Source organism: Eurosta solidaginis, chromosome 1 (genome assembly GCF_040869045.1).
Source record: "Eurosta solidaginis isolate ZX-2024a chromosome 1, ASM4086904v1, whole genome shotgun sequence".
In the NCBI taxonomy this organism is placed as follows: domain Eukaryota; kingdom Metazoa; phylum Arthropoda; class Insecta; order Diptera; family Tephritidae; genus Eurosta; species Eurosta solidaginis.
In genome coordinates this window covers 166,698,035-166,717,185 of record NC_090319.1, presented here as the reverse complement: position 1 = coordinate 166,717,185, position 19,151 = coordinate 166,698,035, and the positions used below count along the sequence as shown (strand labels likewise).

The 19,151-nt window shown below is 35.5% G+C and overlaps 1 protein-coding gene across 4 annotated transcripts in view; it reads left to right on the top strand.

The window, feature by feature from the left end:
- Positions 1-17,090, top strand: part of Parp1 (Poly-(ADP-ribose) polymerase) — a 636,927-nt gene extending 619,837 nt beyond the window's left edge. For all 4 annotated transcript variants that reach the window (XM_067760013.1, XM_067760014.1, XM_067760015.1 and 1 more), the window contains one exon: positions 15,923-17,090. In XM_067760013.1, the coding sequence (XP_067616114.1) occupies positions 15,923-17,056 (1,134 nt within the window). In that variant the 3' untranslated portion in view covers positions 17,057-17,090. The remainder of the gene's footprint in view (positions 1-15,922) is intronic.
- Positions 17,091-19,151: the final 2,061 nt, after the last annotated feature.

Below are 19,151 nucleotides of genomic sequence, written 5' to 3'. Positions count from 1 at the left end.
CAGCATTCCAGTTGTTCGCTGCCGACGTCTTCTCAAATTGGAGCTTAAATACCTGGAATGGAAGAGAACCATCAAACGTCGGGGATTTTACCTTCAGAGTAGACGTTGAAGTGATTGGACGGTTCAATTGTAACTCCCGAATCCGATCTTTCAAAGCATCCATCTCGGCCTCCACTTTAATTTTGTCGTTCACTAACAGCCTCCAGCTGCGATGAGAATTTTGTTTCCTGTGCCTCCAGCTTTGTTGAGATACGCTGTTCTTGTGCTTCGAGCTGTAATGTTATGCGTGCCTCTTGTTCTTTTAATTGTTCTGCAATTTGTGACGCCATGTGTGTTTTCTGTTCTTCCAATTGTGTTTCCATCTTGGATGTTATACGGTTCTCCTGCGATTCCAATTGGGATACCATATATGTCTTCTGTTCTTCGAGCTGTGTTTCCATCTTGGATGTTATTCGTGTGTCTTGGGATTCCATCTGTGATGACATATACGTTTTCTGTTCTTCCAATTGTGATGTTACTTGCGACGCCATTTCTGAAATGCGTACCTCCTGTGATTCTAGTTGGGATGATATTTGCGACAACATTGATGTTACTGTCGATGTTTGAGCAGCTATTGCAGCCAATATCATGTTCAAGTCTGTGCTCGTAACTGTCTGCGATGTTTCGTTTTTCTCTTCAATTTTTGTTGTTGTCTCGTCCCCATCAGGATAAAAGACATACTCGTCCACATCAATTCCTTCTGCTTCCATTGCCTCTCGTAGCCGTGCCTGAAGTTCGAGTTTAACGCCGCTTGTATTCATTCCACGGCTCTCCAACTCCTTCTTCAGTGGCTGTATCTTCAATTCACTGAACTTTGCCATACCTCTCTGAAGTTGGCAAGACAACTTTTACGTGGAAAAAAATTACTTATTGGGAAAATTGCCGTGAATTTGCCGTAATTTATCCGTGAAACAAAAAAATTTGCCGTGGCCATATTTTAGAAAATACAGGGTGGCACGCTAACTTCACGTGAAGTTAGCGTGCCATCCTCAGAAAACCACCTTAGAGGCCAGCTAGGAAAATAATTCTTGCACACGAATTTGCCGTAAATTTGCCGTAGATATGTGGCAAATTATATAATTTCGAAAAAAAAAATATTTAACTTTTTTTTATGGTGCACCGCCAACTTCATGTGAAGTTAGTGTGCCACTTTCAAAACCACCCTAGACACCAGTTGGGAAAATAATTCTTGCACGTGAATTTGCCGTAAATTTGCCGTGAATTATCCGTGAAACAAAAAAATTTGCCGCGGCCATGTTTTAGAAAATACAGGGTGGCACACCAACTTCACGTGAAGTTAGCGTGCCATCCTCAGAAAACCACCTTAGAGGCCAGCTAGGAAAATAATTCTTGCACACGAATTTGGCGTAAATTTGCCTTAGATAAGTGGCATATTTTATAAATTCGAAAAAAAAAATTTTCAAATTTGTTTTATGGTGCACCGCCAACTTCACGTGAAGTTAACGTGCCACTTTTCGAAAAGCACCTTAGACACCAGTTAGGAAAATAATTCTTGCACGTGAAATTGCCGTACTTCACGTGAAGTTGGCGGTGTACCATAAACTCTTTGATTTCAACCTTCGCATCTTCTAGGCGCTTCCAGAATCTACTAGTCCAGCAGCTCTCAAACTTCTCAGCTGTAACTACAATTGCACAATTTTATAGTTTTTCTCATTGCATACTTATAGGAGTATCTCAGATATATGCATGTGTTTGTGCATTGACTCTCCGCTGCTCGTATACGTACACGGTACATATATGTAGACGCAGTTATTGTTTCGTTTATGTAGATACATAATGATTGAATTATTGACGTGCATTCACGTCACTGCTTAGCATCGGCTTAGAGATGGCAGCACTCCTTAGTTTTGCTAATATTCGTAACAGTATTTTATTCCAGTCCCAGTCCCACTCCGAGTCTCAGTCCCAGTCCTAGTCCTAATCCCAGTCCCAGTCGGCCTCGGGATAATATATTACTCTGTACTGAAGCACTCATTAACAGCTTTCATTTGATATCCATATTGTATAAACACACTCTAGGGGTACCCGGGTCCACGTTTTGGCCTATATCTCGAGACCCTAGTTACCCAGGGGGTATGAAAATTACCCTCTACTAAAGCACTCATCAACAGCTTTCATTTGATATCCATATTCTATAAACACACTCTAGGGATACCCGGGTCCACGTTTTGGTCTATATCTCGAGACCCTAGTCACCCTGGGGTATGAAATTTACCCTCTGCTAAAGCACTCATCCACAGCTTTCATCTGATATCTATATTCTATAAACACATTCTAGGGGTACCCGGGTCCACGTTTTGGCCTATATCTCGAGACCCTAGTGACCCAGGGTTATGAAAATTACCCTCTAATAAAGCACTCATCAACAGCTTTCATTTGATATCCACATTCTAGGGGTACCCGGGTCCACGTTTTGGCCTATATCTCGAGACCCTAGTCACCCAGGGGTATGAAAATTACCCTCTACTAAAGCACTCATCAACAGCTTTCATTTGATATCCATATTCTATACACACATCATAAAGGTACCCAGGTCCACGTTTTGGACTATATCTTGAGACCCGAGTCACCCAGGGGTATGAAAATTACCCTCTACTAAAGCACTCATCAACAGCTTTCATTTCATATCCATATTCTACAAACACACTCTAGGGGTACCCGGGTCCACGTTTTGGCCTATATCTCGAGACCCTAGTCACCCAGGGGTATGAAAATTACCCTCTACTAAAGCACTCATCAACGGCTTTCATTTGATATCCATATTCTATAAACACACTCTAGGGGTACCCGGGTCCACGTTTTGGCCTATATCTCGAGACCCTAGTCACCCAGTCACCTATCCTATATTTCAAGTTAGATCAAACTACACACGGGGTGCTAAACAAATTCAAAATCGGTTCAGTGGTTTAGGAGTCCATTGGCCTCAATTGTGTGACACGTGTTTTTTATATATTAAGATGAAATATGAGGGTAGTGCGTTAAAACAAAGGGTATTTTGGGAATTCCGTTATAATCGCTTTTAACCTCGTTTGTTTCCTACCTAAGGTCTGCATTCATAAGTACTCCTAAACATATGCCTAAGTTCTTTGCGCAAGTAGGTAGAAGCCAAATGTCCCCATGCACATGCTTCACACTAAACTAAAAATTCTTAGTTTAATGTATTATCCGCCCACAAAGTTTCGAATTGTAGGCATATTATGCAAAACTGCACTTAATGCTTTACTTTGTTATTGTTTAAAATAGAATTCAACGCTCAATTTCACATTGGAGAACTGGAATTTTTATTGATAAATAATTTGAATAATACATAGTAATAATATATTTCCGTCGACTGAAATTAAAAAATTTTGGCAAAACTGCATTTAGTGTTATTGTTATGATGTTTGAAAAGATAATGATTTACTTTTTTTATTGTTTAAACCTGCATTCAACCCCCACGGTCACTCGAGAAAACTGGGATTTTTATTGAGAAGAAAGAAGAATTACAAAACTTACCGCAAAATATTGATGTAAACAGCACAATTTAAAACCCCAATAGATAGCGAGCGGTTTTCCGTTTTCTGATTTTTATCACATTTTTCCTAGTTACTCCGAAAATCGCAAATTTCCGCAGCTTTTTGTTATTTGATTATGTTTATGGATACTTAGGCTACAAATCAACATCAAATGTAAAGCGTGGGTAAACGTGGGCAACTGTCAAAAGTCTCCATGAACTTTAAAAAACTTTTTTTCACTATATTTTATTTTGCAATTATTTTAAGGTAAACATTCACATAATATTAAAAACATATTAGTTGTTTCATATTCTTCAAAAAACGTGGTTTCCAGAAATATATGTATAATACATCATACCTTTTCCTGTAACGTATAACATTAAAATCAATTTGAAAATGATGAAGGGAACGGGCTTAACATGGACGTCCGTCAAAACTATAAAGTTTGTGATGTAAAAAAATCATTTCATATTTTAACATATAGTCTAGTTTGGCCCTTAAACTATTGATTAAAATAAAAAACATGACAGTAGCGACATTGAAAAAAACCATTTTTAATCAGCAGTTGTTCTACGATTTTCCATAGTGCGTCCGTTTAAAAAAATATTTCTCCCCATTTCATCTTACAGTAAAACTTGATGAGTGAAATATCATTGATTCAAAACTATTTTTTGCCAAGTTATAGCTTATTATTTTAGTCTACGACCCTTTTATATATGTTTTATATCTAAGTTACCGTGGTCTTTAACCGATCCCGTCCATTTTTACTAGAAATATTTTCTGCTCAAAGGAAAATATGTGTACACAATTCATTACGATATGTTAATTTTTCTTCGAGTTATGGCTCCCGAAACATAGACAATTGCTTAGTCATAAAAGGGGCAGTGCCACACCCATTTTCAAAAATTTTAGTGTTTTCCAATTTAATGTTATAATCCAATTTAGAAAGTAAAATTCTATTGATACAAAGCTGTTTTTTGCTAAGATATAGCTTATTATTTTCGTCTACGACCCTTTTAAAAATCGTTTATATAAAAGTGGGCGTGGTCTTTAACCGATCTCGTCCATTTTTTCTAGAAATATTTCCTGCTATAAGGAAAATATGTGTACCCAATTTTGTTACGATATGTAAATTTTTCTTCGAGTTATGGCTCCCGAAACATAGAAAATTGCTTAGTCATAAAAGGGACGGTGCCACGCCATTTTTTTTTTTTTAGTTTAAGCTTTTCCTATTTATTGCTATAAATCCACTTGGGAAATGAAATACCATTGATATAAAGCACTTTTTTTAAAGATATAGCGTATTTTATTCGTCCACGACCCTTTTAAAATATTAGTTCAGTGTGTTCCAAAATTACGTTGTATTTATCTGTGTCTATTTGATGTATTATTTTGAATATTCCGGTCTGTAGTTTAGCTGTCCCTTTTTCTATCGTAACTAATCGTGAACTAGAGTAGTCGAGAATCTGCACCTCTGCGAGGCACAGTGGTAGAAGAAGTCTGTAAAAAAATCTTTCATAAATTCCTTATTCTGCTTTTTTGTATTACTTGTCCTTTTTCGGTTATGACTGTACTATTCCTATTTTCCTTAACTTCCTCCTTATTATATAACTTACTTAGTTTAGTTCCTAGGGTTTTTTTTACGTAAATTACCTGTACTGGCATGTAAGATTTTGCTATTTGTTTTTTCGGTTGTGATATTCGATATGTTTATGACCACCATTTTCCTTACTGCAACGCATTATTTCAGTGACGGTTCGTTGTCAATCACTATTATTTTAGGAACACCGAAAAAAAAAAACAATGTTTCCTACGAGGTCTTCTAATGTCCTCTATAGCCCTGCCATTCAACATTTTTGTTACTGCAAATTTAGTGAACTTATCTATATCAGTCCTGACTCGTTTTCCTTCGGTCAGGAAAATATCTATGTGAATGGTGTGCCCCGGAAAGGTTGGTAATGGGGTTACGGTTAATTTTTGCCTTTCGTATTTGTTCTCCTTACATACTGTGCAGTTGGCTATCACACACTTAATTTTGTTCGTCATTCCAGGGCAATAGTTCTTTTCGAGAATCTGTGTTTTGTGTTCCATCGCGTTTCTATGGGCTCATAAGTGTTTCTTTAGGATAATTTAACTTAAAGAGAAAAACTTTTTTTTTTTGAAGAGAGAGTATTTGCTTTTAACTATTTGTGAGGGAGTTGCGTTTAAATCTTCACGTTAAATAGCGAGCGAGAATAATTTTCAAAAGCAAAAAAAGTTTTTGAGTTAAATTTTATTTGAGGTGTTTGAGTTTGTGGCAAAACCAGTAGAGAGAGAGGGAAAAATTTTAAAAGTAAAGGAGTTTTAACTAATTTAAAATTTGAGGGTATGACGAGACAAAGTTGACCACTGTACCGCGTTTGCACTGTATTAAATATATTCAATATGTATATGAGGGTGGTTTAAATATACGTGGGAAAATTATAAGATATATATATATATACGTATTAACTAGTATCTAGGGGTAAGTTATTATAATTTTTGACAAGAGAAATTAATTCGTATGAGATTATCTTAAAGTGGGTTTTTTTTTTTGTATGTTTGGTGTGACTTAGAGGAGTCTTATTTAAAACTTCGATTCGTTGGACTGTAAAGGGCTTTGATGAGAGAAAGCTGATTAGCTTATCAAAATTCTTAATGGGGATTGAGAATTTATAGCGTGCAAATTTAATGCGAGAAAAGTGCTATTACACGCACTGCACCACTCTTGTGTCGCTTATGTCGTTTTCTTTCTTTTGTATCTGTATGTATGTATACGCACGTATGGAGACTGAAAAATATTTTTTGTGTTTAGTATTAATTTAAATGGGGATAAATAAGAAAACTGTAGAGGTTTATGCTATGATAAACAAATGTAATACCGAAAAAAATTATTTGAGAGGTAAAATCGATATGCGTGCCGACTGCATCTAGCTTAGTTTTTCTTATTATGTTTTGCACATATACCGTACTGAGTTTTGCAATATTATGTGCAAGTTTTGGCGGGAAATAATAATCCTCGAAAAATGAAAATTGCCTTAATTTTTCGTTTATGTATATTTTTCCTGTGATGGGGGTGTATTATACCATTTAATACTCACATTTAGGATGGCTACTTTTATTTTTCTTGGTCGCTGGTTGCTCTAGTGGCGTCGAAGGACCACTGTTTGAGGGATGGGCGATATAAATTTAACTTCTGCTATTGACACGGCAGTGGCTGGACACGACGGTAATGGAGCTTTGATGTTGGTGGTGGTGGCGGCTGAGTATGATGATGGAGTTGATGGCGGCAACGTTTCACAATGGTGGGATGGTCGTTGTTGTTGTTGGAGCAGTGATCGTGGGACGGTGGCTAGACATTATGCTCCAGTAACTTGCACTACTGCTTAGCGCTTTTGGCAAACACACAACTATATTTTACAACTAGTACTTAACTTTTATTGCTTTCGTTGCAGAACTTTAAATTTATTGTAAATTCACTTTTCCAAGTTTAAAAAGCAAGAGAGATCACAATTTTCTTATAAAAGTTTAGTTATAGCAAAAAGTCACACCGAGATGGATAAATGATTTCGAGTGAATAATAAAATATAAAGGGAAATGTCAAACCAAATATATATATGTACATACGTACATGTCACTATCAACTCGTCAGTTGGGGTTCCCAGAGGGGCGAAATACAAACTGGTATAAAACTTACCCCAACTGATGAGTATGAGTCGTGAGTCTTAATTACTAGAATAGATATACATATTTGTGTATAAGTATTTCAAATAGACATATTTACATGTATGTAGCTTATAATACATATAAATTCAATAATTCAATTCAAATTCAAGATAAATTCATTTAAATTCATTCATGCGAAGTCGCTTAGCCAATGCCACATATGTCTTCAGTTCTGCCAGTTGAGATGACACTGTCGATGTTTGAGCAGATATTGCAGCCAAAATCGTGTTCAAGTCTGTGCTCGTAACTGTCTGCGATGTTTCGTTTTTATTATCAGTTGAGCAGAGCTCACAGAGTATATTAACTTTGATTGGATAACGGTTGGTTGTACAGGTATAAAGGAATCGAGATAGATATAGACTTCCATACATCAAAATCATCAGTATCGAAAAAAAATTTGATTGAGCCATGTCCGTCCGTCCGTTCGCCCGTCCGTCTGTCCGTTAACACGATAACTTGAGTAAATTTTGAGGTATATTGATGAAATTTGGTATGTAGGTTCCTGGGCACTCATCTCAGATCGATATTTAAAATGATCGATATTTGTATGACGCATGTCATACAAACACATTCCAGGGTTACCCTAGGTTCATTTTCCTACATGGTGGTTTTCCCTTATTTTGTCTCCATAGCTCTCAGCTGAGTATGTAATGTTCGGTTACACCCGAACTTAGCCTTCTTTACTTGTTATCTTCAATTTTTGTTGTTGTCTCTTCCCCATGAGGATGAAAGACAACATCGTCCACATGAATTCCTTCCGACTCCACAGCGTCTCGTAGCCGTGCTTGAAGTTCGATCTTATTGCCGGTTGTATTCAATCCAGTTGCTGGATCCTTAATTCACTTAACTTTGCCATGTCCTTGTTGTCCTCTAGAGTTTATTCAACAATTCCTCTTCTGACACCAATTGTAACGAATTTAGTGAAACTCCGCTTATTCTAGACCTTCTCCTAACGTTCGTATCGCTAAATGGCTGAATAAATAATTCCAATATTCAATAATGCAAAATGGTCTTTATTCGATTACTTTGAAAATACTTCACAATAACACTTATACTTCGCAACTGATAGCGTGCTTAAATCAAACCGATCACTGAATACTCAGTTTTCGCTCCTTTTATACTCTCTGCTGTCTCGTTTGCATACTTCTAGGCGTTTCTTCTGCTAGAATTTTCTACTTGGTTACCAGCTATACGCGTCGCGTGTGTTTCTGTAGTTTATAGCCTCTCGCATAGCCATATGCGCGTGTATATATCAGTAATGATGATTGAATACTTTTGTGAGTATCTCAGATATATGCGCGTGTTTGTGCATATCTCTCCGCTGCTTGCATGTACATATGTGTAAACATAATGATTAATTTGTTTACGTACATACAAGTGTGGCTCGCCCCAATGTGTCTTTTCTGTTGTTGCGTGATTATTTACTTAGTAAGGTACTATTCGTCACAATATAGTGGGAGTGAAGATGGCGTTAGTCAAAATTGAATTGTATCGTATTCGGTATATTTGTTTTCGCCGTATTCCTGCCAGTCGTTTGTCGTAAATTTGACATAAGTCTGAACTTGGCTTACCTGTTGTCCTTAATGGTTATTCGAATAATTTGTATTTCCAAATATTTGGTTTGGATCTACCTGTAGTTGATAATCGTTAGCATCTCGAACTCCTGCATAGGTGTGGTATGTTCTTTGCAATTTATTAGGTGGGTGTTTGTTTGTGTTGGAAGGGGACGCTTTGCTGCGTAATAAGTTTGGTTAATGACGGGTCTGTTCTGATAGTTAATTTGTCTTGATTGCAAGGAATTATCTACGTCCATAGGGACATGTGGTTATGGTGGCAAGTTGGGCCTATTATTATAAGCTTGATTCGCTTGATGATTGTAATCTACGCCATTTGCTCGGAAACCTTGATCTTATTGGGGATAGTTATTATTAGTTGGTTGAACAAATGATTTCGAGGGGCGAAGGGGTTGTGGTGGGAATGAACCTGGAGGATATGTACTTGGTAGACGATTAACCGTTTGTTCCCTTGGGGCAAAAATAGTTCTGGGTGATGAGGAATAGGTCAATTCGGGATAGAAAGGTCGGTTGTTATAATGGTTTGTAGTGGAGCGTTATTGAATGATCTACTCACCGTATTCGCGTGATTCATGCGAAATGACATATTGTCTAATTTCTGGCATAAATGTAATGCTTGTGGTAAAGTGTTTGGTTCACGAATGCTTAGGAGCCTAGGTAAATCTCCATTAAGTCCGCGAATAAAGGTGTCGAGGGCTTTATCCTTGTATGAGTTCGTCATTGCTCTAATGGACTCGTCGCTCAAGTCTAGGCAAGATATTTTGTCCAGGATCAAGGATAGGTGTTGATACACTTTTTGGTATAATGTCGGTATGTCATCGTGTCGTTTTGCTAATGTGGTCATTTGATAATCGAGGGTACCGATGTCTCTCTTATCTGAGTCTGAGTAGTGCATCATCAAATATTTTCGTATTTGTATCCAGTCGAGTGGGGTGATATATGATTCTTAGGCGGTGTCAGCGTCGCCAACAATTTTGTGCCGTACGGTATGTAAGATGGCAAAGTACCTAGGTGTTTCCTTCAAATCTTCATATGCCTTAAAATTCCTATCAACGCCTGGAGTTGAATTCTCCTGGTCGTCCAGAAAATTCCCTAAGGCATTTTACCATGTCCGGGATTCTGTCCAACTCATTCACATTTTGCCCGTTCACGGATATGTCGTAGTTAGTCTCACTAAAGTCCCTAAGGTTTGGGGTACTCATATTTTATAGTAATTCTCTCACAACTATTTCTATATCAGGATGGAGTAGGAATAATGAAGACAAACAAAAAACCGCTATGATGGCTGAATGGTTATAGCAGCGGCGCGTAAACGTTGCCGATGAAGGAATTTAGCAGTTCCCGAAATGGATCTATCTATACAACGAGCTTTGGCAGTTTCTTTCTTCCATTCTAATTTAATAATTTTTTCAATTAATTAATGGGAAAAAATTATAACAATAATAACTAGTATCGCCTGTGGTCGAAATTCGACCAACGTGTATTTTTTTCAACTCAGTCTATGCATCAAGTGTTGGAAATATAGCAGACTGGTCTACCTTACTTAACTTTTTCTGTAAAATTTTGAATTTCATCTAAGACTTTGTACTTTTTGATTGTATTTTCTTAAATTTTATAAAAACTTTTCAATGTAATTATAACTTTTTGGTATGGAGCTCCTTAAACAAAAATATATAAATTATGTAAAATCAAATGAAATTGACATAGAATTATGGTGAAATGACTTGAAATTAAGTGAAGTGAACAAAAATTTCCATATAAAAACGCAATAAGTGCACTTACACTTTTTTCCGGCTTTTAATGTGATCATTGTGGAAATATGAAGATTCTAATCTTCGGATAGAGCACTTACATAATTTCTCCAAAGATGGCGCGCTTTTGTGCAAGAAAATAAATATTGATATTTGGAGAGATTGTTGGATTTACAAAAAACTTTTTCTATTAATTATAAACAAATAGAGTAATATTTGTTAACAAGAATAGGCCTATACACTGCGGCTGATCTATACGAATCGATTCATATCACTTTTATATGATTTTACGTATGCTAACTATGCGAAACCTCCTGTCAATTGTTTGTATGGAAATTTTCTTAGCGTATTAATAGGGGGACTCATGTAACCGTATAAATGCCTTATAAAGTGTGTAAACGTATAAATTTATCTAGTGCGTAAACGAGCTGTCAAATTTTGTATGAAAAATCATTTACACAATTTGTATAAATTTACGCGCACATTTCATTGTGTAAACGCGATAAACTCAAAGGAATGCAACCTTGCAGACATTACAGCCATCATTTTCATCAGAAATCTCCAACATCAGCAAGTAATGGCGTTTTAGTTTTGATTTTTCACTTAATCTTGGTATTTTTTAATTTGTATAACAATCAAAAAATTTTTTTTGGAAATAATACAGCTGAAAAACAATCAAGTTTATCAAGAGTATTATTAGGTGCGTTCATATAACCGCGTGTGTAAATGGATATAATTTTACACCTTATAAGTTTATATGCTATCATGAGTCCCCCTAATATATAGATAGTGGGTAATATACTGCCTACACAATACGGCCGCCATGATGCCGGTTGCCGTTTTGCCCTAAAATCAAAAACGTTTTTGGAACGTTTTTTTTGATTTAATATACAACGTGAAATTTTCCGATTCAGTCAAGTTGCATTTAAATAATAATAACCTAAGTTGAAATAAAAGAATATATAATAAAATAAAATAAGAAATAAAATAAATTAGCATAAAAAACAATATAAAAAATTTAACGTTATATTTTTGTAACTTTTTTTTTTGTTCAGTATAAGACGTACTTTATCTAAAATGTGGATTAAATCTGCAAATGCAAAAACATTTTGGGGCAAATTTGCCATTAATTGTTATAAATAAATTAGTTAGTTTCAACAAAGGTTAACTCATTATTTGTGATTTCATGTTTTTTGTAAACAACTAAAATAAAAAACAAAGAATCTGTTAAATAAAGACTTGTGTATTTACGTGTAAGTGAAATTTGCCACAAAAAATGGGAAGGTCAGAAATTAATTCTATTTAAGATTTTTTGGTACGCTACAAATTATTTTGGAACAATTATTTAGGATTTTGGTAGAGGCTATTATAGGTAAGTTGCAACAATGGGAAACCTTGTTTTAATCTTTCACGCTTATGTAGGTTTGTGGCTTAGAGCACTTACATAATTTGTCCAAAGATGGCGCGCTTTTGTGCAAGAAAGTAAATATCCATATTTGGAGAGATTGTTGGATTTACAAAATACTTTTTCTTGTGTCTTAGAGCACTTACATAATTTGTCCAAAGATGGCGCCCTTTAGTGCAAGAACGTAAATATCCAAATTTTGAGAGATTGTTGGATTTACAAAAAACTTTTTCTATTAACTATAGACAAATAGAGTAATATTTGTTAACAAAAATAGGCCTATGCACTGCGGCTGATCTATACGAATCGATTAATATCACTTTTATGTGATTTTACGTATGCTAACTATGCGAAACCGCCTGTCAATTGTTTGTATGGAAAAATTGTGAGCGTATTAATATATAGATAGTGGGTAATATACTGCCTACACAATACGGCCGCCATGATGCCGGTTGCCGTTTTGCCCTAAAATCAAAAACGTTTTTGGGACGTTTTTTTCATTTAATATACAACGTGAAATTTTCCGATTCAGTCAAGTTGCATTTAAATAATAATAGCCTAAGTTGAAATAAAAGAATATATAATAAAACAAAATAAGAAATAAAATAAATTAGCATAAAAAAAATATAAAAAATTTAATGCTATATTTCTGTAACTTTTTTTTTGTTCAGTATAGGACATACTTTATCTAAAATGAGGATTAAATCTGCAAATGCAAAAACATTTTGGGGCAAATTTGCCATTAATTGTTATAAATAAATTAGTTAGTTTCAACAACAGTTAACTCATTATTTGCGATTTCATGTTTTTTTGTAAACAACTAAAATAAAAAACAACGAATCTGTTAATTAAAGACTTATGTATTTACGTGTAAGTGAAATTTGCCACAAAAAATGGGCAGGTCAGAAATTAATTCTATTTAAGATTTTTTGGTACGCTACAAATTATTTTGAAACAATTATTTAGGATTTTGGTAGAGGCTATTATAGGTAAGTTGCAACAATGGGAAACCATGTTTTAATCTTTCACGCTTATGTAGGTTTGTGGCTTAGAGCACTTACATTATTTGTCCAAAGATGGCGCGCTTTTGTACAAGAAAGTAAATATCCATATTTGGAGAGATTGTTGGATTTACAAAAAACTTTTTCTTGTGTCTTAGAGCACTTACATAATTTGTCCAAAGATGGCGCGCTTTTGTGCAAGAAAGTAAATATCCAAATTTGGAGAGATTGTTGGATTTACAAAAAACTTTTTCTATTAATTATAGACAAATAGAGTAATATTTGTTAACAAAAATAGGCCTATGCATTGCGGCTGATCTATACGAATCGATTAATATCACTTTTATATGATTTTACGTATGCTAACTATGCGAAACCGCCTGTCAATTGTTTGTATGGAAATTTTGTTAGCGTGTTAATATATAGATGATAAAATAATTATTGTTAGGCCTTGAGCTCGATTCAAACCCGCGATCTTACAAATCAGTAGGCCGATATAACAACAAAAAAATTGTTATTGCAAAATATTTTTTTCTTAATTTCTTCGGTTTTATCAAAACTTTAAATCTATTTTTGCATTCTAAAAAAATTTTTCACTCTCTCTTTTGTTATAAATCTCTTTCCTATTTTCGAGTCTATCTGTATTTTTCATCAAATATATCTTTAATATACTTTCACTTTTATTTTCACAAACAAATTTATTTTTAGATTTATAGATACGTTGCCTTATGTTCAACCCTATTTATTTCTTTACCAAATATCCTTTAATACACTTCTTCGCAGACATTAATTCTTTTTAACCTTTTCGTTATTCTCTTGTAAATATTTATTTTTTTTTCTATTTGCATTTATATTTCACTCTAATCTAATAATGGTTTGAAACATCATTTCATGTCACTTTTCCTTATTTTCATTTATATTTAAAAAGAAACAATTTTTATTCCGATCTAGGTTATGTTGAACTGGCCGGTCAATAGAGACCTCACATAGACTGAATGTGTCCATAGTGTTACCAGAATTTGTTTGACGACCAAACGGAAGAACCCCAATCAGGTACCAGGACATATGTTATAGAACAACTTCGTCCTCTTTGCAAATACTAGCAGTTTTCTAGGACCCAGCTTAATTGCTGCCTCAAGATCTGGCAAGTCTGCCGCCCCTAATAGCTGGAGCCTTGACCTGGCGCAGGACATGAACACAGAATGTGCTCAACCATTTCTTCCTGCAGCTCACACTTTCTACACTTGCTGTCACTGACGCAGCCTAACTTATAAGCATGTGACGCCAGAAGGCAGTATCAAGTCAGTATGCCCATCGTGAGCCTTAAGTCTTCTCTCTTCAGAGATACGAGCCACTTTGTGAATCTAATATCGTAGGCTTTGCACATGATCTTAGAAATTTTGCAGCCCCGCGCTTTTGTCCGCGCCTTTCCTGCTTGATGGATCATATGCAACTCCTTCTTATTCCGATCTAACAATCATTATTTTCTTCTCGAATATAACTTTTCACTAATTATTTTACCTCACATAGCATATAAATCAAAATTTATAAATTATTTCTTACACTATTAAAATCGCCAACGATGGAAGTGGGGGTGATCACGGTTGAGGATTTTTCCTGATGTACTCGGGAGCTTTCGCCGCTGCTATTGCCCTCTCCTGGTAGTCAAAAAGTTTAACTCGTTTTCAAAAGTTTCACTCGGGTAGCCTTACTTTTTAGTTTTCAGGTACTACTTAATTAAATTGATTAATTGATTAAATTAAAAAGATTTTTTTATGGAGCATCTCCCTTTATTGAGTCGTATTCTAACTGAAAGTTTACGACTATTCTTAACCTACTTATATCTAAAATGTTGCCGAAACGTTGCCGTTGCTGCTCAATTCTGCTACTTGCTGCTGCCGTTGTTCCCACAGGCGGAGTTGTTTGTTTGCACGTGACCACATTCTTTGTTTGTTTGTTCCCACCGTTGAAGTTGTTTACTTCAACGTGATCAGTCTCTTATTTCGCAAATGCAAATTGCCCTGTGTAATATTATTTTCACATAGACGGCTTATTGAATAATAAAGGCAATTTTCTACATTAAGACGCTTATTGAGCTCAATCTTCCCTACAAAATTCGAATCTATTATTATTTCATTAGTAGCTAATCGAATGCCTAATGAAGTCAAAAGCACAATGCAACTCTGTTGGTAGCGTTCCGCTTCCGTTTCCGCTTCTTAGTTTTTGGTGTGCTCAGTGCTTAAAAATGTCATTTGTAAAAGTAAATGTCATTGTCTGCATGGCGGAACGATACAAGGTGCCCGCATCGAACAGCTGATTATAACCTTTTTTATTTGATTTGATACATCAAATGCCGGCGGAGTACGATTTTGACATTTGTCCATCGAATTTACAAGTACATGGAATTTTTTTGTTTGTAGGTATGTCACCATGCTCCCACCTTTTATCGTTCCGCCATGATTGTCTGTCTCATCCTTCATACTAATCGAGCAGTTACTTCTGTGTGAAAGCAAAAAATTTACGATTTCATTAGCAGGTGAAATGAGATCATTAAGTTTCTGTGTGAAAACAGTATAAGGGTGTCTTATGTCCAGACGTGTCGTCAGCGGTTTTGACGAATGTGGGAATACTTTTTTAATGTGGTGCTACACGCGCTGCAAGGTCAGTAATTTTGTTTTGTTTGTTAGCAAGTCACTTTTTAAGTGAGGCATATTATGTTATGCTAACATGCAAACTAGGATTTATTTCCGTCGTTTTATTTTACACATAGCACAGTTGCTCTATGATAAAAATGCAAGTTATTTTGCTAAAGATTGTTATTCTAATTAATGAAATTTTACTACTTGATGGCTTAGTTTTGCGACCACAAATCTATACTATATATTTGTTTCAGGTTCCTGGCCGAATGTTTCCAATCGAAATTGAATATGAAGACGATAAGCTAATTGACGACCCAGGAAAATTCCAGATTCAATCTAAATTAGATCCGTCGGTGCAACGTCTTATGACACTTTTGTTTGATATTGATGCTATGAAAAAAACAATGAAGCTTTTTGACCTAGACATGGAAAAAATGCCTCTGGGAAAACTAAGTAAAAAACAAATACAATCAGCTTACAAAGTGCTTACTGAAATTTACGACCTAATACAGCGGGAAGGAAATAAAGCTAGCTTTATTGATGCAACCAATCGCTTTTATACTTTAATACCACATAATTTCGGTGTTCAAACACCGCCAATTCTGGATACCTTTGAAGAAGTTGAGAAACATCGTCAGATGCTCGATTCTCTTATGGAAATTGAGTGTGCTTATAATATGTTAAAGGCGGAAAATAAAGAAGATAAGGTAAATCCTTTAGACCAACATTATGATCAACTAAAGGCCAAACTTGAGCCTATTGATAGAAGTACTGAAGAGTTTGATATATTAGAAAAGTATGTTCGCAATACTCATGGCGAAACGCATAAAATGTATGAGTTGGAAATCGTTGATATATTTAAAGTAGCTCGTCAAGGTGAGTCTCGGCGTTACAAACCATTTAAGAAGCTTGAGAATCGGAAATTGCTGTGGCATGGTTCTCGTATTACGAACTTTGCTGGAATTTTATCACATGGCTTAAAAATTGCACCACCCGAGGCTCCTGTTACAGGATACATGTTTGGGAAAGGAATATATTTTGCAGATATGGTTTCAAAATCTGCAAATTATTGCTGTACTACGTCTCAAGACTGTACAGGTCTTATGATTTTATCTGAAGTAGCACTTGGCGATATGTTGGAATGCACCTCTGCAAAGTATATAACTAAATTACCACCAAATAAACATAGTACTTTAGGGCGTGGACGAACTATGCCGAATCCGAGTGAGTCATATAAACGGGAGGATGGTGTAGAGATACCATTTGGCAAACCTGTAACGGATGAGGACCTAAAAACGTCCCTTCTGTACAATGAATACATTGTCTATGATGTTGCTCAAGTGAACATTCAGTATCTTTTTCGCATGAACTTTAAGTATAACATTTAAACATTGTTATTGTAAATTAAAGATACAATATAAATCCGTTGTTTGGATTATATAAATGGCTTTGATTTGGTAAGTAAAAGAAGGATGTTTTCGGTAAATGTGGAGTTATATTTATGGAATCGTGCTGGAGGCGAAGATATAAACCAGAAAAACAAGTAAATAAAGGAAGTAGCATAGAATGGTATAAAGGTTAAGTCAACAAACTCAAACTTAGGCAAGTAAGCAGAGTGGTTAGATGCATTTGCATTTAACAATGGATATAATGTTGGTACAGAGGGCGAAAGACCGGCGAACAGTGGCCAAACATTTAACATTTCCTTTTAATCCCCTGCACGTAATTTTGAACTGATTTTAAACTCTTGTGTCTACAGAAAGATTTTTAGAGTTCGAAGAAAACAAAAGGTCAATACTTAGGGACAATTTACAAAGAGTGCAGCGAAGTATTCTTATGGCTGAGTGGTATGAAGTTGGAGATTTCGAGTTCAAAAATCAGCTCCCGAAAAACTGCCTGATGGAGAAGTGAAATTCAGAAGCATATGCTAGTAACTTCTGTTCTGGGCCTTGATATGGCTGCCGAGTCGAATACCAAACTGTCCGAACTATTCGATTAGTTCAAATTATTCGATTAATCCGAGTTATTTGAAGAATTTAAACTTTAGACTATTTTAGGAGTGTGCGATGAAAAAATAAAAAAATTTAGGCTAATCCGATCTAATCGCTGCTTAGTGCAAATTAAACATTCCACTATTTTTCCCGACGTTTCGCTAAAACTTTTTAGCATCTTCAGAGGCATTTCCGTTTTATTTGCTGCTGAAAAACAAGAAATTACAAATGTAAATTTTAATTTACGGCGTTATTATGTAAGTTACGATTTTACTACATTAAATCCTTAAAAAAAATATTTTTGTGGACACAAAGTCCGACTTTATTCTTTCACTGTCAAATTAGAACTGATTTAACAATTATTCTTAATTTTACTTTACAGCTAATTCTACATTTGTATGTTTGTCAGGTCACGTTGCACCTGCATGTGCTGGGAACATATGCTGGGTTTGTTGTAGCAGCGTCATAATATTTTGGTAGCGTGGGTGGTGTCATTTGCCCATGAGACAATCAGGTTAAATGTTCGCATTGTCACTTGATATTGGTGTGATGCAATAATTTTGTTATTGCAACGTTTGTTGCGTTAACTATCCCCCACTCAAGAATGAACGTCCTCGGTCATTAGAAGAACGGAAGATCATTGAACTTGATGTAGGTCGGGATTTTATTTGTCTGGCTGGGTAAAACCCTTGTAGGAATTTCAGCTTGAGCTGCTTGGCTTTTTTCAATGTATTCAAGACTAATTGATTTACGTGTACGGATGATAATTAATATACCCACCAGCGCTATGCTGGTTACGATTGTCAGTGTCCCAACAGAAAATGTCTTTGTCAAAAAATCAATTCGCTTTGTGTTGTGGATGTGTAGTTCTTGCAGAACTTCTGATGATAAAATGTCCATATTACCTTTTTCAGCTGGAGTTAGCTGCAGGACTGAAGGTATGGCTTGAAATGGTTGGGATGCAATATTTCTGTATAACTGATTATTTATTTTTACTGTTGAATTATAAAATTGGATAAGGTGTGTCTCATTAATTTCTTGGGGTGCATCGTTAACTTCTATCTGACCATTGAAATTGTTTAGCAGGATAATGCCTGGTTGTACTTCTTCTACCGCAGATATATTATTCGATTACTAGAGGTTTGTTCTTCAATGATGACAGAGATTTTGACACTCCCAAGTTTAAAAATCTGGACGGGTTGCTTTTACGAAGTAAGGAAAAAGGGAAATAATTAAATCCCCCTCAGCGAAAATTTTAATAGAAAAGTACCTTTAGTAGTATATTAGTAGTGATAATAAATGTGTAAATGCCAACAGGTTTTGGGGGGAATAATTCATTTTCTACTAAATATTTTGTGAATTGATAAAGAGTTATGTTGGTTTGGCGGCCACCGTGGTTTGATGCTACCGTGCTCCACCTACCACACCGTATGCCATCGGTTCACACCCCGGGCAAAGCAACATCAAAATTTTAGAAATAAGGTTTTTCAAT